Here is a 21,038-nt window from a genome sequence, read left to right on the forward strand (position 1 = left end):
ATCTTTGACATTTGTTTCATTTAACATGAATAACTTATATTAAATTTTGAAAGTGATAATCAAGTTCAAGTGTCTATTTTAAACAAGCTCATTGAATTTGTCATCGCCTTGAGTGAAGATAAAAAATAGTTTGCTTGCAGTAATTAACATTTAAGTTAATTAATTTTCAGGGATCAATCGACTGCTGATTTGCATGATGGGTGAAGTTTTTAACAGTTTATAGACATAGTCTATTTTACTTGTCATTGAGCTATATGAGTATACAGTACTTCACAGCTATATGTTAAGGTAATGAGTTAGGGTGAACTTTAGGAGACAATAGATCTTAGATATACAGTACAACTATATATGTTTATAATCCTACACTTAACTGTACCACCTGGAGCTGTACCTCATGTGAATGCACTTAAAGCTTATTTATGCAACAGACAATTTCATTTGCATGTAAGTGCTCAAGTGCTCAGTGAAGTATTTCCTTCAGAGGTGTGTGTCTGTGTGTGTATGCCACTGATTGCTTTCCTGAGTGCAGCTATGCATTTTTATAACTTTGAAAAAAAATGTTTCTGCTCTTAAACCAAACCAGCACGACAGAAGTAAGATGAAGACAACCCACAAAGATGTTGTCAACAATCACAGTTTATGAATCAGGCACAGATACTACTAAGAGAGAAAGCAGGCATATTTACACATGCAGTACATTATGAAAGCAGCCAGTTGTTCTAAAGAAAGGCTTAAAAAATGTGTAAGAAACATGTACCACTGATGTAATTTTTGTTATATCAACAAGGTGAGGAAGGCAGTCTTTGGAATGCTGCATGTTGTGTTGGAATTTCATGGTTGTGATTTTGTTTACCAGCCTGGCAACTTGAAAACTGCCAGTCTATTTTGTCTTGTTTTTTTTTAATACCTTTTTCTCAGAATTTAAAAATGCTTCTGGGCTTCACCATTCACAAAGACACTGGAAAGAGTAGGAACAATTTGAAGTTGCTTAAAAAAAAACAACAACAACAAAAAAACAAACATAAAAACTGTACACTTATGTCATCATGAAAATCACTTTGAAACCACACAAAAATTTTAAAATGTGCTTTGCAACCTCTCCCAATTAAACTTTGACCAAAGGTCAAAAGTTATCAAGGTTTAGTTGTTCGTTATGTTATCAGTATAAAGCACTAATGCAATATCTGACTTTTCCACATTATGAATATCTCAGTAAAACCAAAGATCATGTTTGCTGCTCGTTATTTTACTATTTTGTACATTGATAATACTGTCAGTTGGTCTTTGGTTTCTAGGACAAATGTTTAAAAAAGTTTGTGAGAAAATATAGCCAACTTTCAATAAATTCAAACCTTGTGTATCTCTTTTGCCCATCTCACACTTTATAGGTCTAACAAAGTTAAGGCAAATAGTAAGGCTACGAAAACCTTCCTGGATCACAAAGAGAGAAAAAAAAACAAAACAATCAAGCAGTGAGCGTCAGTCCTTTTTACAACATCACAGAAACTGGTCTCCTTTCACCTGCCTGGCTTAATTGGTTTCATTGCACCACAGCTGTGGATTGAGATAATAAAACATTCTCTGCTGCTTCGTCACGGATCAGCGGCACATATTTGGCGTTATTTTAGTGATTCTGCAATGATTACTACTAGACTGAAGTGAGGGCATCTAACAAATCCCAGTCAGTGCTCTGCTGATCAGTCTCAGTCCCAAACACAGCGTCTGTGGTCTCCTCTTGACACCAGCAAAGGCCAGTGATCCCAAGCTTTTCACATTTCAGGCATTGTCATTGTTATCATCGTAGTGATGAGCTTCATCATTGTTGTCATCATTGTCCCGGGAGGTATGAGGAGAGGAGGAGAGAAGGAGAAGAGGAGGGGAGATGAATCTGTTCGGTGGATTCATGTTTAATTTGTCTCAGTGTGTGGACAGTCTTTGAGGCAGCAGAGGGGCTTGTGGATTGTGTGTCCCAGTGGGTGATGGGTAGAAGAGGAGGTGAGTGGGTGTCATGATTCACATTTCAGTGTCAGCCACAGGGGTCTGGGTCTGGGAGTGTCCATTGGTGGTGGGGGAGGGGTTGGTCCCATTCTCTGGTGGAGACTCTCCATTGGCAGTGGGCTTGTCAAGGGGCTCCTGTGGCAGGGGGGCCACAGACACCAGGGTATTAGCTTGATTCTCCTCATCCACCTGGAAAGACTCGGCCTAAGGAGAGAGAGGCATCATTTGAGATCAGAGTTTATCAGGAGGAGTTTACTGCACTAGGTTTAACACAGACGAGTTTAATTTTACTGTTCAAATGCGACATGTAAACAAGCAGGAAGGTGTGTGATTGAGAATGGGTTTGTTTTTGTGGGTGGTGTTGAAAAATAAACAACTACATTCTTCATGAATGAGGTTTATGGGTTTCAGCTGTGTGTGCACTCAGTTGGGTGTTGGTAATTCTTATACTGTTGAGAGGTTAACAATATGCAAGCAAGCTTGTTGTTTTTTTATTTTGCCTCTATCTGAAAATATTAACCCTTTGTCAGCAACTTGGTGAGGTGCTCTGTCCACCAGCAAGGGCTTTGTGGTTAATATTTAATGCTTATGACAGAAAGTTATTGGCTTTCATCTAAATCATCACGTGGGTGTGCCCCCATATGTAAACACTTTTAAATGATGTCATGAGCTCTACAGAAAAAATGGAAAAACTAAAACCAGCTGTAGAACCGTCTGTTGAAGTAGAAACAGCTTCAGTGTTTCCCACAGAATTTAATTGACAAGTACTTTGTGAAAAATAACTGAACAATATCTACAGTTTCATCGCTTCACGTTGTGTCAAACAAAAAACCCTCAGTCAGTCAGGATTGATCACATATTACTGGCCGGTGAGCCCAGTCCTGACACATGCAGGACGCACGCTCTGCGCACCCTGAGTGACAGGACCATACAGAGGGCGGGTAAAGAGACTGACAGGGACGGTAAAAACTCTAATGGATATTTTGACAGTCCACCAGCCCACTGATGCAGCAGGATTTCTCCCAGTGCTCAGTCCAACTATGATCGGTCTGTTGTAAATATGTTTGTGAGAAAGAGAGAGAAGGGCAAGGAGCAGCTGAGTGAATCGATGCACTGGGCTCTACAGTGAAATAAGATTTTAACCGTTTGAAATAGTTAAAAAAAAAGACAATATGTGGAGTCCAGTGCTGATATTGTGGCTCGCTGCCAAAAATAAATCAATGTATAAGAAACACTGAGTTTCAAGGACTTCATTCTGCTTTTAGTTAAGGGACATGGGGGTCAAGCATCAAGTGAGGAATCGACCTGAGGATAACCATACATTTAACCTCAAATCCATATGTACTTTTGTTAAAAAAAAAAACAAAACTGTCACTTCAAAGTTTCAGCGGTGAACTGAATCTTTCGGGGCCACAGTATCTATGCTTTTTCTCTCTCTCAAAGTAGCACTGATGTAAAAACAAAACAAAACAAAACAAAAAAAGACTTTACAGATTCCTTTACCACAGAATTTTGAGTCTCTTGGCATTAACAGTGTGACACACCTCCTCGAATCTACTCACCAGTCTGACTCCTTTGGAGTTCTTGCGGTGGGTCTTGAGGTAATAAGCAGCTACCAGCAGTGCAGCCAGCAACAGGCCGGTCAGAAGCAAGGTAACCAGTACCAACTTAGAGTTCCTACCCCAGCGGGGAACAGCTTCTTCCACATCGGTCTGAAACAAAAAATCACAACAAAATGATAAGAGTCAAGTGGTCACTTTGTGTGTGTAAACTAAGCCAGAACTATGGCACAAGCCAAACAAATTAGAGGCAACTGTATAAACTGAAGGTGACACACATGGGCTTTTTTCAGACCTGGCAGAGGCATGTGGAGCTGCATTTTAATGCCAGGTGTGAACTGACTTAGTCAGAGGTGTCCACTTGTGACCAGATCACACACGTTATTGGCAAGTCTAAACAGATCCATGAAGGCATTAGATTCAGCACAGATGTGTTTCGACACCAAGTTACTGCTGTCTTATCTATCTTAACTGAAAGTGAGCAAAAACCACCCCACCCCAAAGCCTTTGTTTATGGAGATGTACTGTGCCCACAGAGTGGGTAGTATTTACTCTGGCTTTCAGGCAGTGTCAAAACAAAAATATGCCAGTGTGCAGACTGTAGACAGCATAATAAAGAGTGACTGTTTGCCTGAAACACTGGTAAATAAGGTCGTTCAGTGTATGGTGGAGTAAGGAGGAAAATGTTGTGTACGTCAAATACAGAGACAGACAGACACACCCATAACCCGAGATTGTCCCCTAGGTAGTTGAAAAAATGTTTTGCAGCTGACAAATGGATTGTTTGTGGGATTTTTGTTTGTCACACAAACTGTCAGCCTGGCAGCTTGAAGGCTTTGGAAAACTCAGGGAGTATTTTTCTCCTGCCTAGTGCATTTTCCCATTTTGTCTGATTACGAGTCAGCCAGCAAATATTCGGTGGTTGAGTCTAGTGGATATGTTGTTGCTATAGTCTGTGTATTTTATGGGACCATTTTGGATGGATATGACATTGAGTCCATGTCTTGGTCGTCACGCCCATAGAAAAGGTCCATACTTCTTATTGCATTTGGAGGAGAATCGCAATCATGTTCCTAATTCTGACTTCACATTTCCAAACTGAGTACTTAAAAAATACTTTCAGTGGGACACGATAAATATACATGTGTAGAGCATTTCTACAGTAAAATCTAAGTGGCACTTTACCTTATCTTTGATGTTGTCATTGTTGAACTTGTTAGCCATGCCTGCAACGTCAGCTGCAAATAAAAACAAACGTTTTCCCATTAGGCTACATTTATATTCACAGAGAAGTGCTACTTAACTCATCCAACTTAACTGAAAAGTACTCTGTAGTGATGAAAAAGACAATCCACTATAACTTCCAGTAAAGTAAATTAGAGTTTTTAAAGGGGCTATTCATAAGTTTTGCTCCTGCTACACGGCCAACATCAGCATTAACTGCTTTTCACTTACCAGAATAAAAGAAATGTTGCGGGTCAGTGTTGACTATTATTCAGAGAGCTCTCTCCAGTAATGGAAAGCAACACCAATGTTAACTGTTATTTTGGTTTTATTTTCATCAGTTTTCGTCTACTGAAGTCAGCATGCTAACCATCTAGCCCCAGTCTGGCTGGACCATCTTGTCTCACTTGTACAGTGACTCTTCTGAGTCACTTTAGTATCCAGGCTTCCCTGAAGAGGTAGTGCTGCTCAGAGGGCACATTATAACCAGTTGTCTTGTAACTGCAATGATGGCTGAGACTCTCGGCAGGGATGCCAAGTAAACAGACACTAATGTTGGCTACGTGGCAAAACTTCCAAATAGCTCCTTTAAAATTTGAAGTAATGAAGCTGATATTAATGCCGGTGTAGAGGGAACTAAACTTGCTACTTTGAAAACTCACACGCCTTAATAAATGCTGCTCATCAGAGGGTAAAAACACTGAATATCACCTGAAGGCTTATGAGGTGTAACAATATGTTTTGTCAATATTGTTTTTAATCCTGCTAATTACCCCAAGAATGTTACTGACCTTCAACATACTTTCCAGACACAAGGATTTCATCAGAGTTGTCTGCCTGGTAGATCTCTAGCTTACAGTCCTCACCACACAGCTCCTGCAGAACACTTTCAATCTTCACTTTGGTTTCTTTCTGCAAGGAGAGCAAAACATTTTCATTTCAACATGTTTCATATATCAAATTCTAAATTATACATTGCACAATGTGACATTCATTTCTAATCCCAATTCTTGAGCTTTAAACTAAACATACCAAACCTTCAATATTGCCTCAAGCCTTCCACTCCTCTAATCCCTTCTTCTGCTCTTTCTTCGTCTTTTTTATCTTAAACACAATAAGGGCTATCACAACCTTGTGCACGACCTTTTCCCTGATATAATCTGATCCAAACGTCAGAATCGGCCACAATGTACAAGCCCTTCATCCCAGCTCAGGAGTGGACGGCAGGCTTTCTTATGAGGCCGTGTAGGGCAGGACACAGTGACCCCTGTCTGGAAATCTTTGCCTGAGGAAGCTCTCTGTTCTTTTTGGAAGACATTGTGACATTTGATCTTCATATTTTCTCTGCTCTGGAACCAAAAATTGAGACACTAGCTGAACCTCTCACTTACCCTGCTGGATGTGAGATATCACCAAGACCTGCTTTATGTACAACTCCACTAACCCACCCCTCACACATCGTAGAGGTCAAAGCCTTCAGACCCTCCTCAGTGTCTCAGTCCTCCATATTAAGCAGTGTTACATTACATAATAACATGTTTAAGAAATGTTTAGATAGTTTACAAACAAATAGGATGGCATGTTGAACCAAATGAGATTAAACCATGATTTATTTAAAATGATCAAACCTCTTTCAAACATAATTATCAGTTTAGTTATCTCTAAATCGATATTAGTATTGGTTTAATTTCCAAAACCATAACCTTATGCTGAGATTTACAAGAGTTGCAAACATGGCTAAATATTGGATTGGATAGAGCCCAAACCATGAAATCTTCTGGAAACATAAGGGAAAGACAATATAACCAAATTCTATGGTAGTTCTGGTCTTGTTTAGTATGATTGGTGTCTTTCTCTGAGTACACCAGGACCTCACTGATGTATATTTTGCTGCCTATAGCTGTTTATGCATTGTATAAGGGTTAAATAATGCATTTACTACTCAGGCTATGAGAGGTGTAGCAAGGTGAGATCACATCTAGTGGGTTCAGGCCTTCACATAAAAGCTGCGGTACCTGTTGACCTCAAAGCTGTTATTCTGGGAGGCCGAAGAATTTGTCATTCTAAACACAAACGCAACCACACACCCACATGGATGCTTCAGACCTCTGTACATTACACATTCTACAGAAGCAGTGAGCCCACCCACTGTGCTCTGCTCCCCTCCCTATGCCCTCACTGCACCAGAAATCTTTTAGACTTTCCTTCTCATATAAGAAGTAGACATTAAAAAGCGTGGACACAGTTTTTCTCTAGCTTCACCGATTTATAGGTAGCTGTCACCGGCTCTTAAACAGGGACGATTATCCTGCTGTGCTCGTATTTAGCAGTCTGACAGTCGACTGGCAGTGGCATCAAAACAAAGATGCAGACTATTTTTACTTTCTGGCTAAAATTTAAGCCTTTAGACACAAAGTTTTTTTTTGGTCTTTCTGTTCTGTCTCACAAAAGGATTTTTATTCTATATCGCACATAAGCAGGTACATAAGTAAAAGACAGAAAGAGATGCTTTTCAAACTTACACAGCTGGAGGAGGCCTTGAGTTTCAGACTGACAGCGTTTTTTCCCTGGACCGCCTCTTTGGTGACACATTCAACATCATCCTGTGGCACTGGCACTGGCACTGGCACTGGCACTGGCACTGGCTCTGGCTCTGGCTCTGGCTCTGGCTCTGGCTCTGGCGCTGGCGCTGGCTGCTGAGAGAAACCAGAAATCTGTAATTCTTCGCACCATTAGTACAGAGATATTAGGTTGGTGGCCAGTGCCTTTAACGTGTTGCAATACACAGAATGTTATTGGTCGACATTTTAATCTCAATACCTCTGACTCCTTCTACACAGATATTCTTTTATTTTATGCTTTGAGTCTATTTAAAGCAATTGAAGAGGAAATCCAAATGTGAAGCACAGTATTCTCAGGTTGATAACAAACTTTACTATCTCAGAAAAACTAAATAAAGAGTCAAAGAGTCCCACTAGTTGCGCAATTTAGATCTGTTATTCATGCAATACAAATTTGTGTCCATGTCTGGCTGAAGCAAAACATTTGTAACCAAGACCGAACAAATGTGGCCTGTGAAGATGGAGTTCTCATTAATATGAAAATAAGGGTGTCATTTTTTATGCAGAGAGGAAAGAGGAATCATTTGCAAATATGTCACGTCTCAGTGTCATTTGAAACATTTGAAAATATGATGCACAAAAAAGTGCATCCAAACAAAAAAACAAGTAACACAAGTAAACAAGCAACACCAGTATTAAATGATGCTGATTAAGTTCAAATTCTATCATATTACTTTCATTTCATTGTTATTCCGAGCTCTGTAATGACTGACAACACGCGATTACAGACTTGTCAACAAGTGATCTGAAGGACCTACTTTGTTCCCGGGGCCATCGCCTCTGGAAGGCATAGGTGCTGGGGTTTCTGCTGCCACGACGTTGGGTATGTCAGTATGAGCCAAAACTGTGAACAGAGTTCCCTCTCCAGCTGCTTCCTCTGGAGCTGCAGGGCTGCTGGCCTCGTTGTGTACTTCATCTCCCACGTTTTCTGCTTCCTCTGTAGCTGGTGCTGCTGTGGTCTGTTCATTTGGTTCTAGAGATTCCATAGTGGGGAAAACCAATATTTGTACTTGTGGATCCTCTGGCTCTGAAAAAGCAGTTTAACCTAAAGTTTTAGTTTGTTAGATATGAAAACAGCACACAACTTTCAGGTATTAGCAACGGTACAACAGTATTATATGTATTTGGTTTCAAAGTTGATGCGGTCACATAGGTAGGCTGTGTTTTCAGGACATGCTCAGAGGTTATTCTACACTCAATTCTGAAAAGTAATTTTTATCCATTCAGCTACAATAAGATGATAAGGACCAACAATCTCTGCAATCCATGGCCTTACTAACACCTAAAATATTGATATTCTGGACTGTATGTTAATGGGATCAGATTTATCTGGCTTATGCAGTACAGTCCTGCTTATATAGGACTAGCCTGTGTTTGAATTTGTCCATACAGTTTAATACAACCCTTAAAACGTTAGATCAATCAAATGTTATGGTGTTACTGAAACATGAAGTGCTCTGTAGGGGCAGATAGTCGAGTTGGGCCACATTAACAGAGAAAGGGCCTGAGGTTTTCATGCATTAACTCTATAAGTTAATTCACTCACCCTAAGTGCATTTTAATGAACATGCATACATTGACAGTCAAACAAGGCGATACTTTTATTGACTTATTTTCCCATCGGGATCAGTCCCATTAGTGCAACTCTTTGCTCACACTGACAAATCAAACCACAGAGTAGACGTACAAATATATTTTTCAAAGACAGTGTTTCTTACCAGGAGCTTCAGTCTGCCTTTGAATCATGTCTCCTCGTACATATTGATCTGCCTCCACAGGTGGCACAGTTGCTGCAACAACTTCCTCTTCCTGTGCCATGACTCCTGCTGTGAAATGAGAATAAGGTCCCATGTCACTTTGCTTGGAAACCAGATAAATGTTCTCATTGATATTGTTTAATTAGATGCAATGTCATAGAACAAACATAATGACAAGAGATTTTTAAAAACCATTTTAAGATATTGGTCAAATGATCCATCTCAAACCAACAAAGTTACTTATGTTTTGCAAAGCTTAGTGACAATGTAACTCTTACTGGTTTTGTCAGCATGTAAATTTGTGGATGTGCTGTGCAGTAGGATATTACAACAACTCTGACCTTTAATTGATGAGACTCAGCTCTGTGGAACAGTCTATAATTAATAACCCATTGGTGGACTGATTTCTCTGCACAGCTTGAGCAAATAAACCGTCCTTCAGTGAAAGAGCGGAACCGGCCAGAAGAACTGGCCTCATGCTCACTCCCACTGGGACGAATGCTATGAGCTTCTCAGGGACATCAGTTGTCTCTTGGCAAACATGCTGTGAGCTACACTACTATTGGTGCCAAATAGTTTTATAATGTTTATGCTGAAAATGTGCTGTGGGCCAGAGTGGTGCAGTTCGAAATAGATAGACGAACTGTCAATCAAAGGAAAGAGTTCTGTTAAGTTTTAAACTGCTTTTATGTAATTGTCTGTCTGCAGTGGTTTACTTTTTCTATGCCGTACGCCAGAAACTCTACTGGCATTAAAGACATGTTAAATTAATGAGCAATTATGTCGGTAAATGCCAACGGTATTTCATTAGGTCAGCAGTACCAGCAGCTGGACTTCCACTGCATATGGCCTTCACTGAAAATGAATAGATTTATGCTTTCAAAGCTGCACAGGGTAACTTTGCATATTTCTTGCTCCAAATGATGGCAAGACATGAATTTATTACCATTTTCATAATGGGCATTTAGTAATGTTAGTAAATTGCACACAGCAAGATCAGATTTTCCGTAGTGGACAATTTGTGATCGCTCTATCACACCAGATCAACAGAGGAAGCAGTTCTTTCTCTGGATGGAGTGATTCCTTGCTGGTGTTTTAGAGGACAGCTCTATTTTCATTTTTTGCTTCTGTTTTAGTTCATAGCCAACACCAGATTGTCCTGTATAGAGGGTGGGATCTTCGGCATTATCAAGAAAGACTTGTTCTTGTCTGTGGCAACCTGTTTTGTGATTTAAGCTGATAAGAAATGTGAGTTTTGGAAAAGTATCATGCTTAGTGATTGTCTTAAGTTCTGCTCCTCAGAGGAATCAGGTATTTTCCCAGATTTCATTATTGTTCTGCAGACAAGATTTAGTGAAGTTGTAATGTGAGGTAGCTCAGATGGCCTGCAGTTTTATTCTAATGTCTCTTATCACCCTAATGCATGAATTGGTGCAGTGTGTGAGAGCTCTTCGGTGGGCTCACAGGATTTCTGTGTGTCCCCAGAGGCCTCTGGAGTGGTGGAGGATTAGGTAATAGATCTTGTTGCAGTGGATAACTGAAGCTCTCTTATCCACAGATCACATCATGAAGTCATTTACTTTGAAATGCAATCTTTCTCACTCTGATTTTTCTCAAAAGATCCTGTGGGTACAGTTTGGGTCAGGCATGAATAGGATATACAAAATACGTTTCTTAAAATTTTAATGTGAGTGGAGTGTTTTCCATCACCCCTGTTAAACCGCTGAATGCCCTGATTAAATGTGTTACTGTGCCAGGTAATGATGCCTTTGAAAACATCACTTTTTCCAAATTTTTAAATTATGTAATAGGCCATTGTACCATTTTCCATCTTCAGGGAGCCTTATGACTTTGGGGAAAGAGTCCTTGATAAATTGCAACACTAAATCAAAGTGTTGATAGGGTCTTTCAATTCAGCTTCTTTCAGTTGTAAATTTGTTGTAATAACCTGGATAACTTTCAGAGCATGATTCTCTGGGTTAATTTATAAAACATGCCACCACAGCATGCAGTCGCTGAGCTAATGGACGTCAAGTCATTATTGCTGTAATTTGCTTAGGTCAAATTCCAATGGTAGGATCCAGAAGTCAAACAGAATACCCAGAATGCATCTGGGTCTCTCAGTCTAACAACAACAGTATTACCTCATTCTCAAAACATTCCCATAATGCCTTACCTCTGCAGATCTCATTACCTCTCTCTCTCTCTCTCTCTCTCTCTCTCTCTCTCTCTCTCTCTCTCTCTCTCTCTCTCTCTCTCCCCTTTCTCATTCCTCACTGGTTGTCAGATTATGTTTGCGATTGATGTCAGGTTTGTAATTTCAGTCTGCCACAACTACATTTTCCTTCTTTTGTAAACATAAAGGTTTGATTTAATCATGGACTTTGTTGTAACTCTGCACATTTGTGACTTTTTCCTGTAAATTGTTGTCACTTTTTTATAAATGAATAGTTTTGTAAAATCTCACGTTACACTCCTACTTTGATATTCAAACGCCATCTTAACGTAGCATAGTGCAAGAGATTACCTGCTCCTGTTGAAACAGACAAAAGGATCACTTAATTCAAGCTACAGATCATGTATTTTATAAGGATCTTGGCATAATGGTTAAAACTCAGTGTCATGGGAACATTTTTGTAATGTTCTACACAAAAACTTGATTCAATTAAGATTTATTTGAATGATTTGTGTTTGATTTATAGTCTGAAAAAAAAGCTATTTTACTCCTCGTGTTATAGCAGTTGTTTTTCTCCTCTGCCACACCCTGTTGTCTTCTTGTGGCCGTCTGACCGTCTCCAGTCACTACTTCAGGTTTCCACACATGGGGCACATACAGTATATTCACACACTGGTGCCACTGTAACACATGTCCACTGACTTCCTTAGATAAATCATTGTGACAGACAGGTGCCACAAGTACTGAGTAAACGCTGTGTGTGCCGAGCTAGCAGGTGGGGCCGTAATCTCCAAGGAGGTCTTCTAGCGTGCTTAGTGTTAGCAACTGTCCCCTGCAGCTGTCTGTCATACGGCATCTATGCAGGGGGATAAAATTTTCTCCACCTTCTGAGAGTCTCAGTTAAATGAGAAAATGCATCACTGGCCTCTAGGCAGTTTTGCAGTTTCTGTACCCATATCAATTCTATAATAAAAGCTCTGTTGTAGACCTGCTCACGTTTCACTATGAAGCCAAATTTAGTGCTTCGTCTCAGTCTCTAGTTCACTATCAGGAGCATTAGTGTGAGTGTGGACCAGCAACAGGTCAAGGACTCCCTAACCTTGTAAGTCTGTCTGTTTTTAGACTACTTCCCCATCATGTTGTCTACAGCTGCCATCCCTCCTCCGTCTCTGGGTGGTCTGTTTATTCTACTGGAAAGGACGAGGTTCACAATGGGTGAGATGGTCAGGCATAAATCAGTTTTCCTCATACAAATGGGACACACAGGAGTGCCAGAGTGCGGAGGCTTAAATGTGAAATGTAATGTGAAATGTAAACTCTATGATCACTTTCTGTCATATGGTGAGTTGTAGCAGACTGGATGGTAAAACCTTTGTTAGAGGTGTTGTAAAATAAGATTGACACTGTTGCTGATGAATATGTTTAGTTTTTAGTAACAATGCGTAATGGGATATTGGGGAGCTATAGTGGTGAGTTATTGGTAGGGAATTTGTTATTACATTAGAACCAGAATAGCACTGTTAACATTTTAAACAGTTTCCCCATTTATACAGCACATGTTTGAGTTTGAGGGATCAAGGAGACTTTTAAATCTGTACTGTAAAAGGCAATTGTGTTTTAATAGTCTTGTGCTAATGATGTCATGGCACCTCATGCACATTTGTAAAACTTGCCTGTTATATTTTCCTAAAGCAAAATGTGCTTGCTTAGCTTCAGACACAGCCAACACAGCCAGTCAACTCTATCCAGCTATCTGACCTGCCATCGCTAATTTCACACCAACTATCCTGACGGACCAAAGCACAGATGGAATGAGACTCTCATGACCAATGTCTACAGAGACAGGATGATCTGAGTGACCGTTTATTGTTTTGTTCTGATTGTTGACTGAAAAGCTTCAATTCCTGGTTCAATACAGAGTCATTTCCTCTTTCCTCTGATATTTAACTGTTGTCTTGAGCTGTACCTTCCTGCTGTAATTAATACAGTGGTGACTCCGGTGTTCTCTGCAGCCCCTGGCACACTTCCTCACAGTCTGACCTCTGAACCCATCCATGCCTCACTGCCCACCACCCTCCACTCACTCACATCAGCAACCACATACTATTCACTTGAGTCTTGCATCACCACAGATATCCACCCAGACTTGGCTGTCATTCCTTCTTTTGATGTAATGTTAAAAAGCTGCCAAAATATCAGTCATCAGTCGCGTGTCTTGCCATCATCGCACAAACACAATAAACCTAACCCAGTCATCCTAATTAGCCCCAACTCCATATGTTGCACATCGTGGGGCTTGACTTTGTTGCTCTCTTGAAGATTTTCCCACCAGATCGCCCTGAGTGACGGCTGTGGTCTGGAAATGCTCCACCCCACACCCCCCATCTCTTGGGACTCCGGATGGAGGAATGCAGCAGGCTTTGGTAGAAGACAAGTCTGCAGTTCCACGCCTTCCTCCCTCCCTCCCCAGCTCCCACTGTCTGCTCACCCTCTCCCAGTCACGCACTCTAATCCCAGGCATCTATCAAGGTGGGATGCAGGCTCTCACACCTCCCACACTGTATAGTTTAATGTAAAACAGCTAATTTCTCTCCCATGCCCTCAGAGAGCTTTGCCTGCCTTATGTCTCTTAGGCTTGCTTCACAGTGCATCTCACAGCTAAACATGCACAAGTTCTACATGAAGGCACCTGTCTTATTAACATAACTTTGCATTTGTGCTTCTTGAGACTCACTTAATGACTTTGTGCCTGAAAACCAGTAGAGTACTCCACTGACCAAACCTCCAAAGATTTTCATAGAAAATCTGCATTGTTTCGATATACACGCACTTCTAAATGTAACCAATGCGCCTGTGAATTTCCCCACTGTGGGACTAATAAAGGCTATCTTATTCATCTGTATATGTAAAACATGAACCAGCTGTTGAATGTTTTCACTTGGTAAACCCTCCTGTGGCTTTGGCCTCTATTCCCAGCCTGTCTTCCAGAGAAGTCCTTTGCTACATGTTCAGGAGGGACAAGCCCTACAAATATGGCCATATATCTCTGGAGCCCCTGGCCTCTCCCTGCATCTGTTGAGAAAAACCCTGTGCTCCATAATGGGACATGGTGAGGTGATAAAATCCCAACCCTTCCCAACACATGCAGAATGCTATAGTTACCATATGATATAGTGTTTTTGTAGAAACACACATTTATCTTAAAATTTCACAAATTAAGTTGGCAGCTGTGACCAATGCCAAAACCCACTTTTCTGTTGGTTTTGAAGTTGAATGGAGATGTCTTAACTGTTCTGACTAAGTGTGTTAGAGTCTTTCCAGCTGAGAAAGCTTCTATAAACACTCTGAAGATATATTGCTGCCCCTTCTAACAGGGTTATAGTACATATTCCTGGGAATATCCCTTTTGTATTTATCTACAGCATATGCATGAATGTGTTCTGCAGTCTTGCTTGACTGGGATCTGTGGTGTCATGATCCAGCATGTGAATCCCTTAAAGTCCCCAATGTGGGACTCGCATGCTGGTTGATCACCATCTATATCAACCAATTACAAAACCATTATGTTTTCAGAGTATTATTTAAATTGGATTATGTAATTTAAGTGCAGGTGTTCTTAATTGTTAAGTGGGTATATGCCTTCTATATAGTGTAACACAATACATACACTTACAGTACTGTGCATCATGTTATACAGCACAAAAATTGGGCCTAATTTTATTGCCACCAAGTGGAATTTTCCTTGTTCTGCTGCCTCTGGATCTGCCCCAAATTTTTAATGTCAAAGTGCCTCTTAAGGCTGCGCTGACATCACTCTGGCATCAGTTGGATAGAAATGTGATCCAAGAGCACACCTCCTGCACCCAACCCCACCCCACCCCACCCTTCCCTCACTCACAACAACAGTGATTTTTAAGGTGAATAGAAGGTGGAGACAGAACAATGCATGTAATCACTGATAACTTTTCATTTACAGTTTAAATTCTGTAATTTTATAAACAGCATTATAAGAGCTTTATAAAAACCTGCAGAGAAAATGGTTATAATTAAATTCACTTTCTCTCAAATGTAGCTGCAAAAGTTGATCAGAAGTTATATTTTTGAATTTTGTGAATATATTGCGAAAATAAACATGTGCTATGTTTTTTTTTCCTATCGTGTTCAGCCTCATAAGCATTTTCCTCCTGTGGCATTTCCAGACTGATCTGCATTAATGAACAAACCATTCATCCAGTGTTGTTTTCTTCATGAGCGTTCTCATTTTTTAATATCCTCCTGCGCTTAAAAAATCTGAATTTCAGAGTTAAGAGCGTGCAGAGGAATGTGACATTGAAACCCAGTCCCTCAGGGTTAAACATGCTCTGCAACTCTACCCTCTTTGAAACAACAGACTGCTGACCCCACAATGCTGACCCACCCCACTGCGCCCCCACCCCTGTCGTTCCTGTCACAGCGATTAATAGCAGAACCTAGGCCATTCTCCTCTCTTGGCAGGAGAGCAACTGGATCTCATGGCGCTTGAAGCCGCACTTACTTCACCAGCTCTGCCCAGCTGCAGCATTCACCCAGCCCAACCCTGAGGCCACTGCAGCTCCTTATCGAGAGCATGGTGCCTGTTTCTAGGGACCACAATCAGGAAACATGACATCTGCTTTCAATTGGCAGCATTATATCACCCCCACCACCCCACTCCGCCCCATCCTCCCCCACCCCACCAACACACACACACACACACACGCTCTCAATTGACCACTACAGTTTAACTGCCTTGTGCATTACCTTGAATGAGCCTGTCTGTTTTGAGTGGACGCAGGTAGATTGCTAGGGGATCCTGTTGCAGAGTGAGGTATATCTGGCCGTCAATAGCTCAGAGGCTCAACAATGATTTTGTCCAGACAGAATTTGAGTCCTAGTATATCTTTCAGAAATCTGCCAGAGTAATTGGTTGCACACATATCCAGGGGTGCTGTTGAAAAACAGCTATAATAGGCCATTAAGATGCTGAACTGAGGTGCACTTAGTCGATGTGCAAAGATTTGTTCTCTGGTTTAAAACATCAATGGCTTTCATTTAGGACACAAAGCACACCTTATGTTTCATACAACAGCTCGTTTAGCTGCACCATATCAGCACTTATCCTATGTGAATACACACAGTACATACTTATCCAGAAGCTAGAAAAAGTTCAAAGACAAAGCTGTTAAGAGCTGAGTGGTAAAACAGCTTTCTCTTGTTAGGTGAGGATGAAAAACACTATCCTGAGTGAATAAGAATCCTATGTATGTGTATGCGCACTGGTATGTCTACTTGCCACCACTGGATTGCTCTGTGCTACTCTCTTCGTGAGAGGATTGAGTGTTCTGTTACTTCAATGGGTGCAACACAAACAATGATTTACATAATTACATGCTCTGGGGTTTGCAGCAAGGTTGGGCAGGGTTTGTTACTTAACTAGAGAGCCTCCTAAAACCACTTCACAGCGCAGGCAAAGCTTAAACCGTATTATGAAAATTGTTTGTAACTACAGTTTTTAGATATTTGAACTGAGACCTTCCAAGCACGAGACATTCCAGTAATGTCACTGTCAACAAAGTAAATCGAAGCATGTCTCGCTCCCTGTGCTTCGCTTCAGCTCAGGCCTCTCAACAGAAGTCTGCTGAACAGCCTCAACAGGGGTTTTCCCCCAGTGTTTCTGATCATCTCCTGTTTAGCCTCCGCTTCCCTGAACCCCCCTCAGATTGTCTGGGTAACCGTTATGCTCACCAACATCTGTGAATCTGATGTGACCTCATCATTGGTAAAGTTGTTCAGTAAGCCCATCTTTCCACTACTTACATAACTCTGCCCTGCTCCCATCTCCCAGGTTGACAAGACAATTCAGCAAAAGGGATTTTTGCCTGACTCAAGAGGCAGATGTTTGATCCTCTAGTTGACTCAAGTGGTCTTCTTTTTCTTTGCTGTGCATCCAATCTGTATGCAATCTGATATTTGCTCCACTGCTATTCATCTTTTTTTTTTTTACATACGCACATGGCCCAACTGCAGTGTGTCACATGTTTTCACTTGCTTTGTTTGCGATTTTCAGGGAAGATAAACATCGCAGTGCACATCAAGAGATGGATTTTCGTTCTCAAAAGCAGAACTAAAAGCTTTGCTGCCCCTGGTTTAAAATCTATATGAAATGATGTCAAGGCAGTTTTCTTTTCCAAAGCAGATATATAGCTGCCTTTCACTGCTGATGATCTCATCCCCATAAGCTATATCCCATGAACAAGACAGGCGGTTTGAATTAAGCAGTTTAGTGCGTGATTCATTTCCAGCCACAACAGAGAGCACTGCAAATGATAGAATGGCTGTATTTCATTCTCAGCTCCACTTTGTTAACGTCTTGAACTCACCTTGTGTTTATTTTGATCAGAACTTGGTTTTCCACTATTAATGGATGAAACTAATCTAAGTTTCAAAGATATTCTTTTTTTCTCCTCCACATGATTCATGTCTTGATTTTGTATTGGCTAAACTGGAGTTGTATGCAATCTGAATTGATCTACATCTGAGGTATTCAGGCTGTATTTTTACATTTGTAAAAACATACACAGCGCTCGTTACCTTATTTGGTTCTGTTTTTAAGTAGGTCCTGATTACCACTTGAATTAGTGTTGATTTCTTGGCTTGAACTAATGTGACTCAGTTTATGCTTAGACTGAATTCAGAGGCCATACACTCTACCTCTGCCTGACACAAACAATAAAAAGGTTCATCATGGGGATCATGCCAATAGAGAATATGTAATTCAAACTCATTTACAAACAAAGCCAATGAGAATCAGAATCAAACATCAGCATCAACTCAAACTGGAATTGGCCCGTCACTTTGGATCGCTTAAATTAATGTTAAGATACCAAAGATTTAGAGGCTAAATAAATGAATTATATTGTATCATGTGATATTTACAGTTTTTACAGTGTTATAATTATTCTTATTTGGATCTCAGCCATGTCATCTTTACGCATAGTTTAACATCAGTCATCCTTGATGCCTCACTAAAGCGCCCACTATATCAGCGCAGCCACATTTGAAATGCACATTAACAACCAAACTCCACACCCTCCTCTCACGCACGTTTCAACTGGCCTCACATTACAAACAGCTAAATATAAATACACACATTTTTCAAAGTCCTTGAAGATCGTGGGAATCAGGTCAATGAAATAGCAAGCATAGCACCAGAGGACATTTCACAAATGGTTCAGAACTGATCAGTAAAAGCCCAAAAGAACATTTATGAAAAATAACACAAAGCTCAGTTTTAGCAGTTCAGAGAAGTTCAGAAAAAGCATCTTAACTTCAAATCACCATTTAAAACTTCCCTATTCCTCCACAACATGTAAAACCCTACTCTCTAAAAGGATTGCTTTGTTTGCAGAGGCATACTCCACAGTAATGTTTTTCTCTCAGCATCTGGGGGAGGAAATTTCTTTATCAAACCCTTTTTCAAAACATATAAAGCCTCATATGTTGTAGATTTGTTTTCAGTATGGAGATCGTATTTTCACACTCCAGCAAGTAAAAGGGTTGTAGGGTTAAAACCTGTCTTGAACTCAAAGACCATTCAAACAAACACTTCTCTACTCCAACCCCACCCCTCCTGGCCCTCCCTCTCTCATCTCTCATTGAAGATAGCCACACAATCTCTGAGAAGCTTACCCTTTTTTTTTTCTTTGTCTCTTTTTTTTTTTTAACTACCTACCATTTAGGAGTGAGGCGATGAGTAGCAAAGCAAAAGCCAACATTTTGAAGGGCTGTTCTGGTGTGTTTGCAGATGATGTTGCCATTCTCATCCTGAGCGCGCACACGTCCGATGGGTGGGAGTGAAAAGAGAGGGAAAGAAAAAAGAGAGCTGGTTGAGCCTGAGCAGTTTAGGGTTTCCTCTTACCCAGAGTGGGACAGGGTGGATAAAGCACCACTTGTGCTCTGTCAGTTTTTATATAGCCCCCCCTTCTCTCCCTTACCGAGGCCCTGCCCTACACCCTATCTTCCGCTGGTTACTTTAACCCTTCCTCTGTACCCCCACCCCTTTAGAGGAGGAAATAAGGCAGATGGAGGGAAGGAGGAGAATGGAGTCTTGTTGGGATGTTGTGTATTTAAAAAAAAATATGTGCAGCATTCTTCAAATACCTCTCAATGTTTATATTATATATACACATTAAATATGCAATTCCTTTGCATCAATCACCCTCTATAAGCGGGCTGCAGCGTGTGTGATGTGTGTTTGTAGCACTGCAGAAAATGCTTTGACGATCAATGCTCATTACCTCATCCCTTGCTCACACTGGGTTACTATGTCTGCTTGAACTGTGAACCCTGTCTGGATGGGAGTAGTAATCCTACTCACAATGAAAGGTGATAGCTGAAAATAGGCTGTGACACTCTGGTCCTTAATAGGCTTACAGAGATAGACTGTAGAGCAGAATAATCACGCTCGAAACAAAGGTGTGATCCACTGTTATGTTAATGTTATTAATCCATTTCAGTGGCCCAAAGCCCCCACCACTCAGCAAGGCCATCAATCAACAACCGCTATCCCAGTAGTGAAGACACCACAGGATCCGCTCAAACCATTCACACTTCCACAGAGTCCCCAAAGCACCCAGCCCCCTCCCCTGCAACTTGAGGATCTTTGCTTTACTTTTGTTAGCCCTTTTGCAAGTGTTTCTCATGCTCTGTGCAACATCTGGAACCACTGGTGAAGGTAAGCCAAATGACTTGTTAAAAAAAAAAAAGCCCTGCCCTCACAGACAAAGAAAAATGTAGCTACAACAGTGAATGGAGAGAAATAAACTGAACCACAGCTAAATCTTTACATGCTTGGGAAACAGTCTTGTAATTTGATACCACTTCTAGTGCCCGTGGTCCCCCTGTCCCTGTTTTGGCCCCAGCCTTCCCCCGCATCACCCCATTTCCTCCCCATTCCCCCCACCACCACCCTTCCTCCTCGCCAGAACCCTATCAAACATTCAGCTCGACCAGCAGGGTGTTGAGGTGGGCAATTGGCCCCTCACTGTGGATCAAGATGAGCTCGGCTGAAAACCCCAATAGGGAAAGCAGCAATGTGTCCATTGCAGCAGGCACAGCTGGACAGCAGCAGTCATGTCACTCCAGTAAAACATTCATTAGACTGTTAGCTAGTTAAGTGTTTCTACTGAAGTCCCCATGAATCACAGCTTCCTGTCAGATGGCAGTAAGGCAAAGAATCAACCTTTTACCCTCAACCAAGGGCAGCAGGACAAACCTTTTTTCCTTCTTATGTTTTTTCATGCACCATGCACCTTTTTCCCGTCTTGCAAAGGCCTTAACACTTTCATTTTTTTTACCTAGTTTTTTTTTTTATTTAAGTTGGCTACAGGGATTGTATTTTTTGATCCATCAATGTGGTATTGCATGTCCATAGAGCTGATTCACAACGGACATATTTAAAAATAAATGTCAGAGACTGAGATATCCTGAGTTTAACCAGGATGAGTAAACCAATCTGTGTAACATCAGAGGGAGTTCCTGTCAAACTCTATTATTTTAATCTGGTCTTTGGTGTTAGTGTATTCAGATGGTGATGATAAGTCATTGTGTACAAGTACAGTCAGAACACCTTTACTTTAACGCTTTTTATTACTGACACACCATTTCCTGTCTGTCTTCTCAATGA

General features: G+C 40.9%; 1 protein-coding gene and 1 long non-coding RNA gene across 7 annotated transcripts in view; one reads left to right on the top strand and one right to left on the bottom strand.

Moving 5' to 3' along the window:
- LOC139630020 (uncharacterized) overlaps positions 1-21,038 on the top strand; it is a 110,596-nt gene that overhangs the window by 4,340 nt on the left and 85,218 nt on the right. Inside the window, exon 3 of one of the 3 annotated variants that reach the window (XR_011693091.1) lies at positions 13,655-15,492. The exons of the other annotated variants lie outside the window; for them this stretch is intronic. This is a non-coding gene — a long non-coding RNA (uncharacterized lncRNA). Of the gene's footprint in view, positions 1-13,654; positions 15,493-21,038 lie in introns of those variants that run through there. 3 annotated transcript variants of the gene reach the window in all.
- LOC139630019 (hematopoietic progenitor cell antigen CD34) lies at positions 621-19,416 on the bottom strand. 4 transcript variants are annotated; one of them, XM_071492979.1, is made up of 8 exons: positions 19,086-19,416; positions 9,121-9,228; positions 8,161-8,375; positions 7,304-7,477; positions 5,573-5,693; positions 4,743-4,795; positions 3,561-3,710; positions 621-2,202 (listed from the first exon to the last, which is right to left on the bottom strand). In XM_071492979.1, the coding sequence occupies exons 1-8, from the start codon at positions 19,174-19,176 to the stop codon at positions 2,014-2,016; spliced, it is 1,101 nt and encodes a 366-aa protein (XP_071349080.1). In that variant the 5' UTR covers positions 19,177-19,416; the 3' UTR covers positions 621-2,013. The 4 variants fall into 4 exon arrangements, with proteins under 4 accessions (XP_071349080.1, XP_071349079.1, XP_071349078.1 ...); XM_071492978.1 differs by having other exon boundaries at positions 7,304-7,444; positions 8,161-8,429; positions 19,086-19,414; XM_071492977.1 differs by having other exon boundaries at positions 7,304-7,474; positions 8,161-8,429; positions 19,086-19,414.

This window comes from Trachinotus anak, unplaced genomic scaffold, assembly GCF_046630095.1.
Source record: "Trachinotus anak isolate AG129_WGS33_773 ecotype Australia unplaced genomic scaffold, CSIRO_AGI_Tana_v1 ptg000013l, whole genome shotgun sequence".
In the NCBI taxonomy this organism is placed as follows: Eukaryota; Metazoa; Chordata; class Actinopteri; order Carangiformes; family Carangidae; genus Trachinotus; species Trachinotus anak.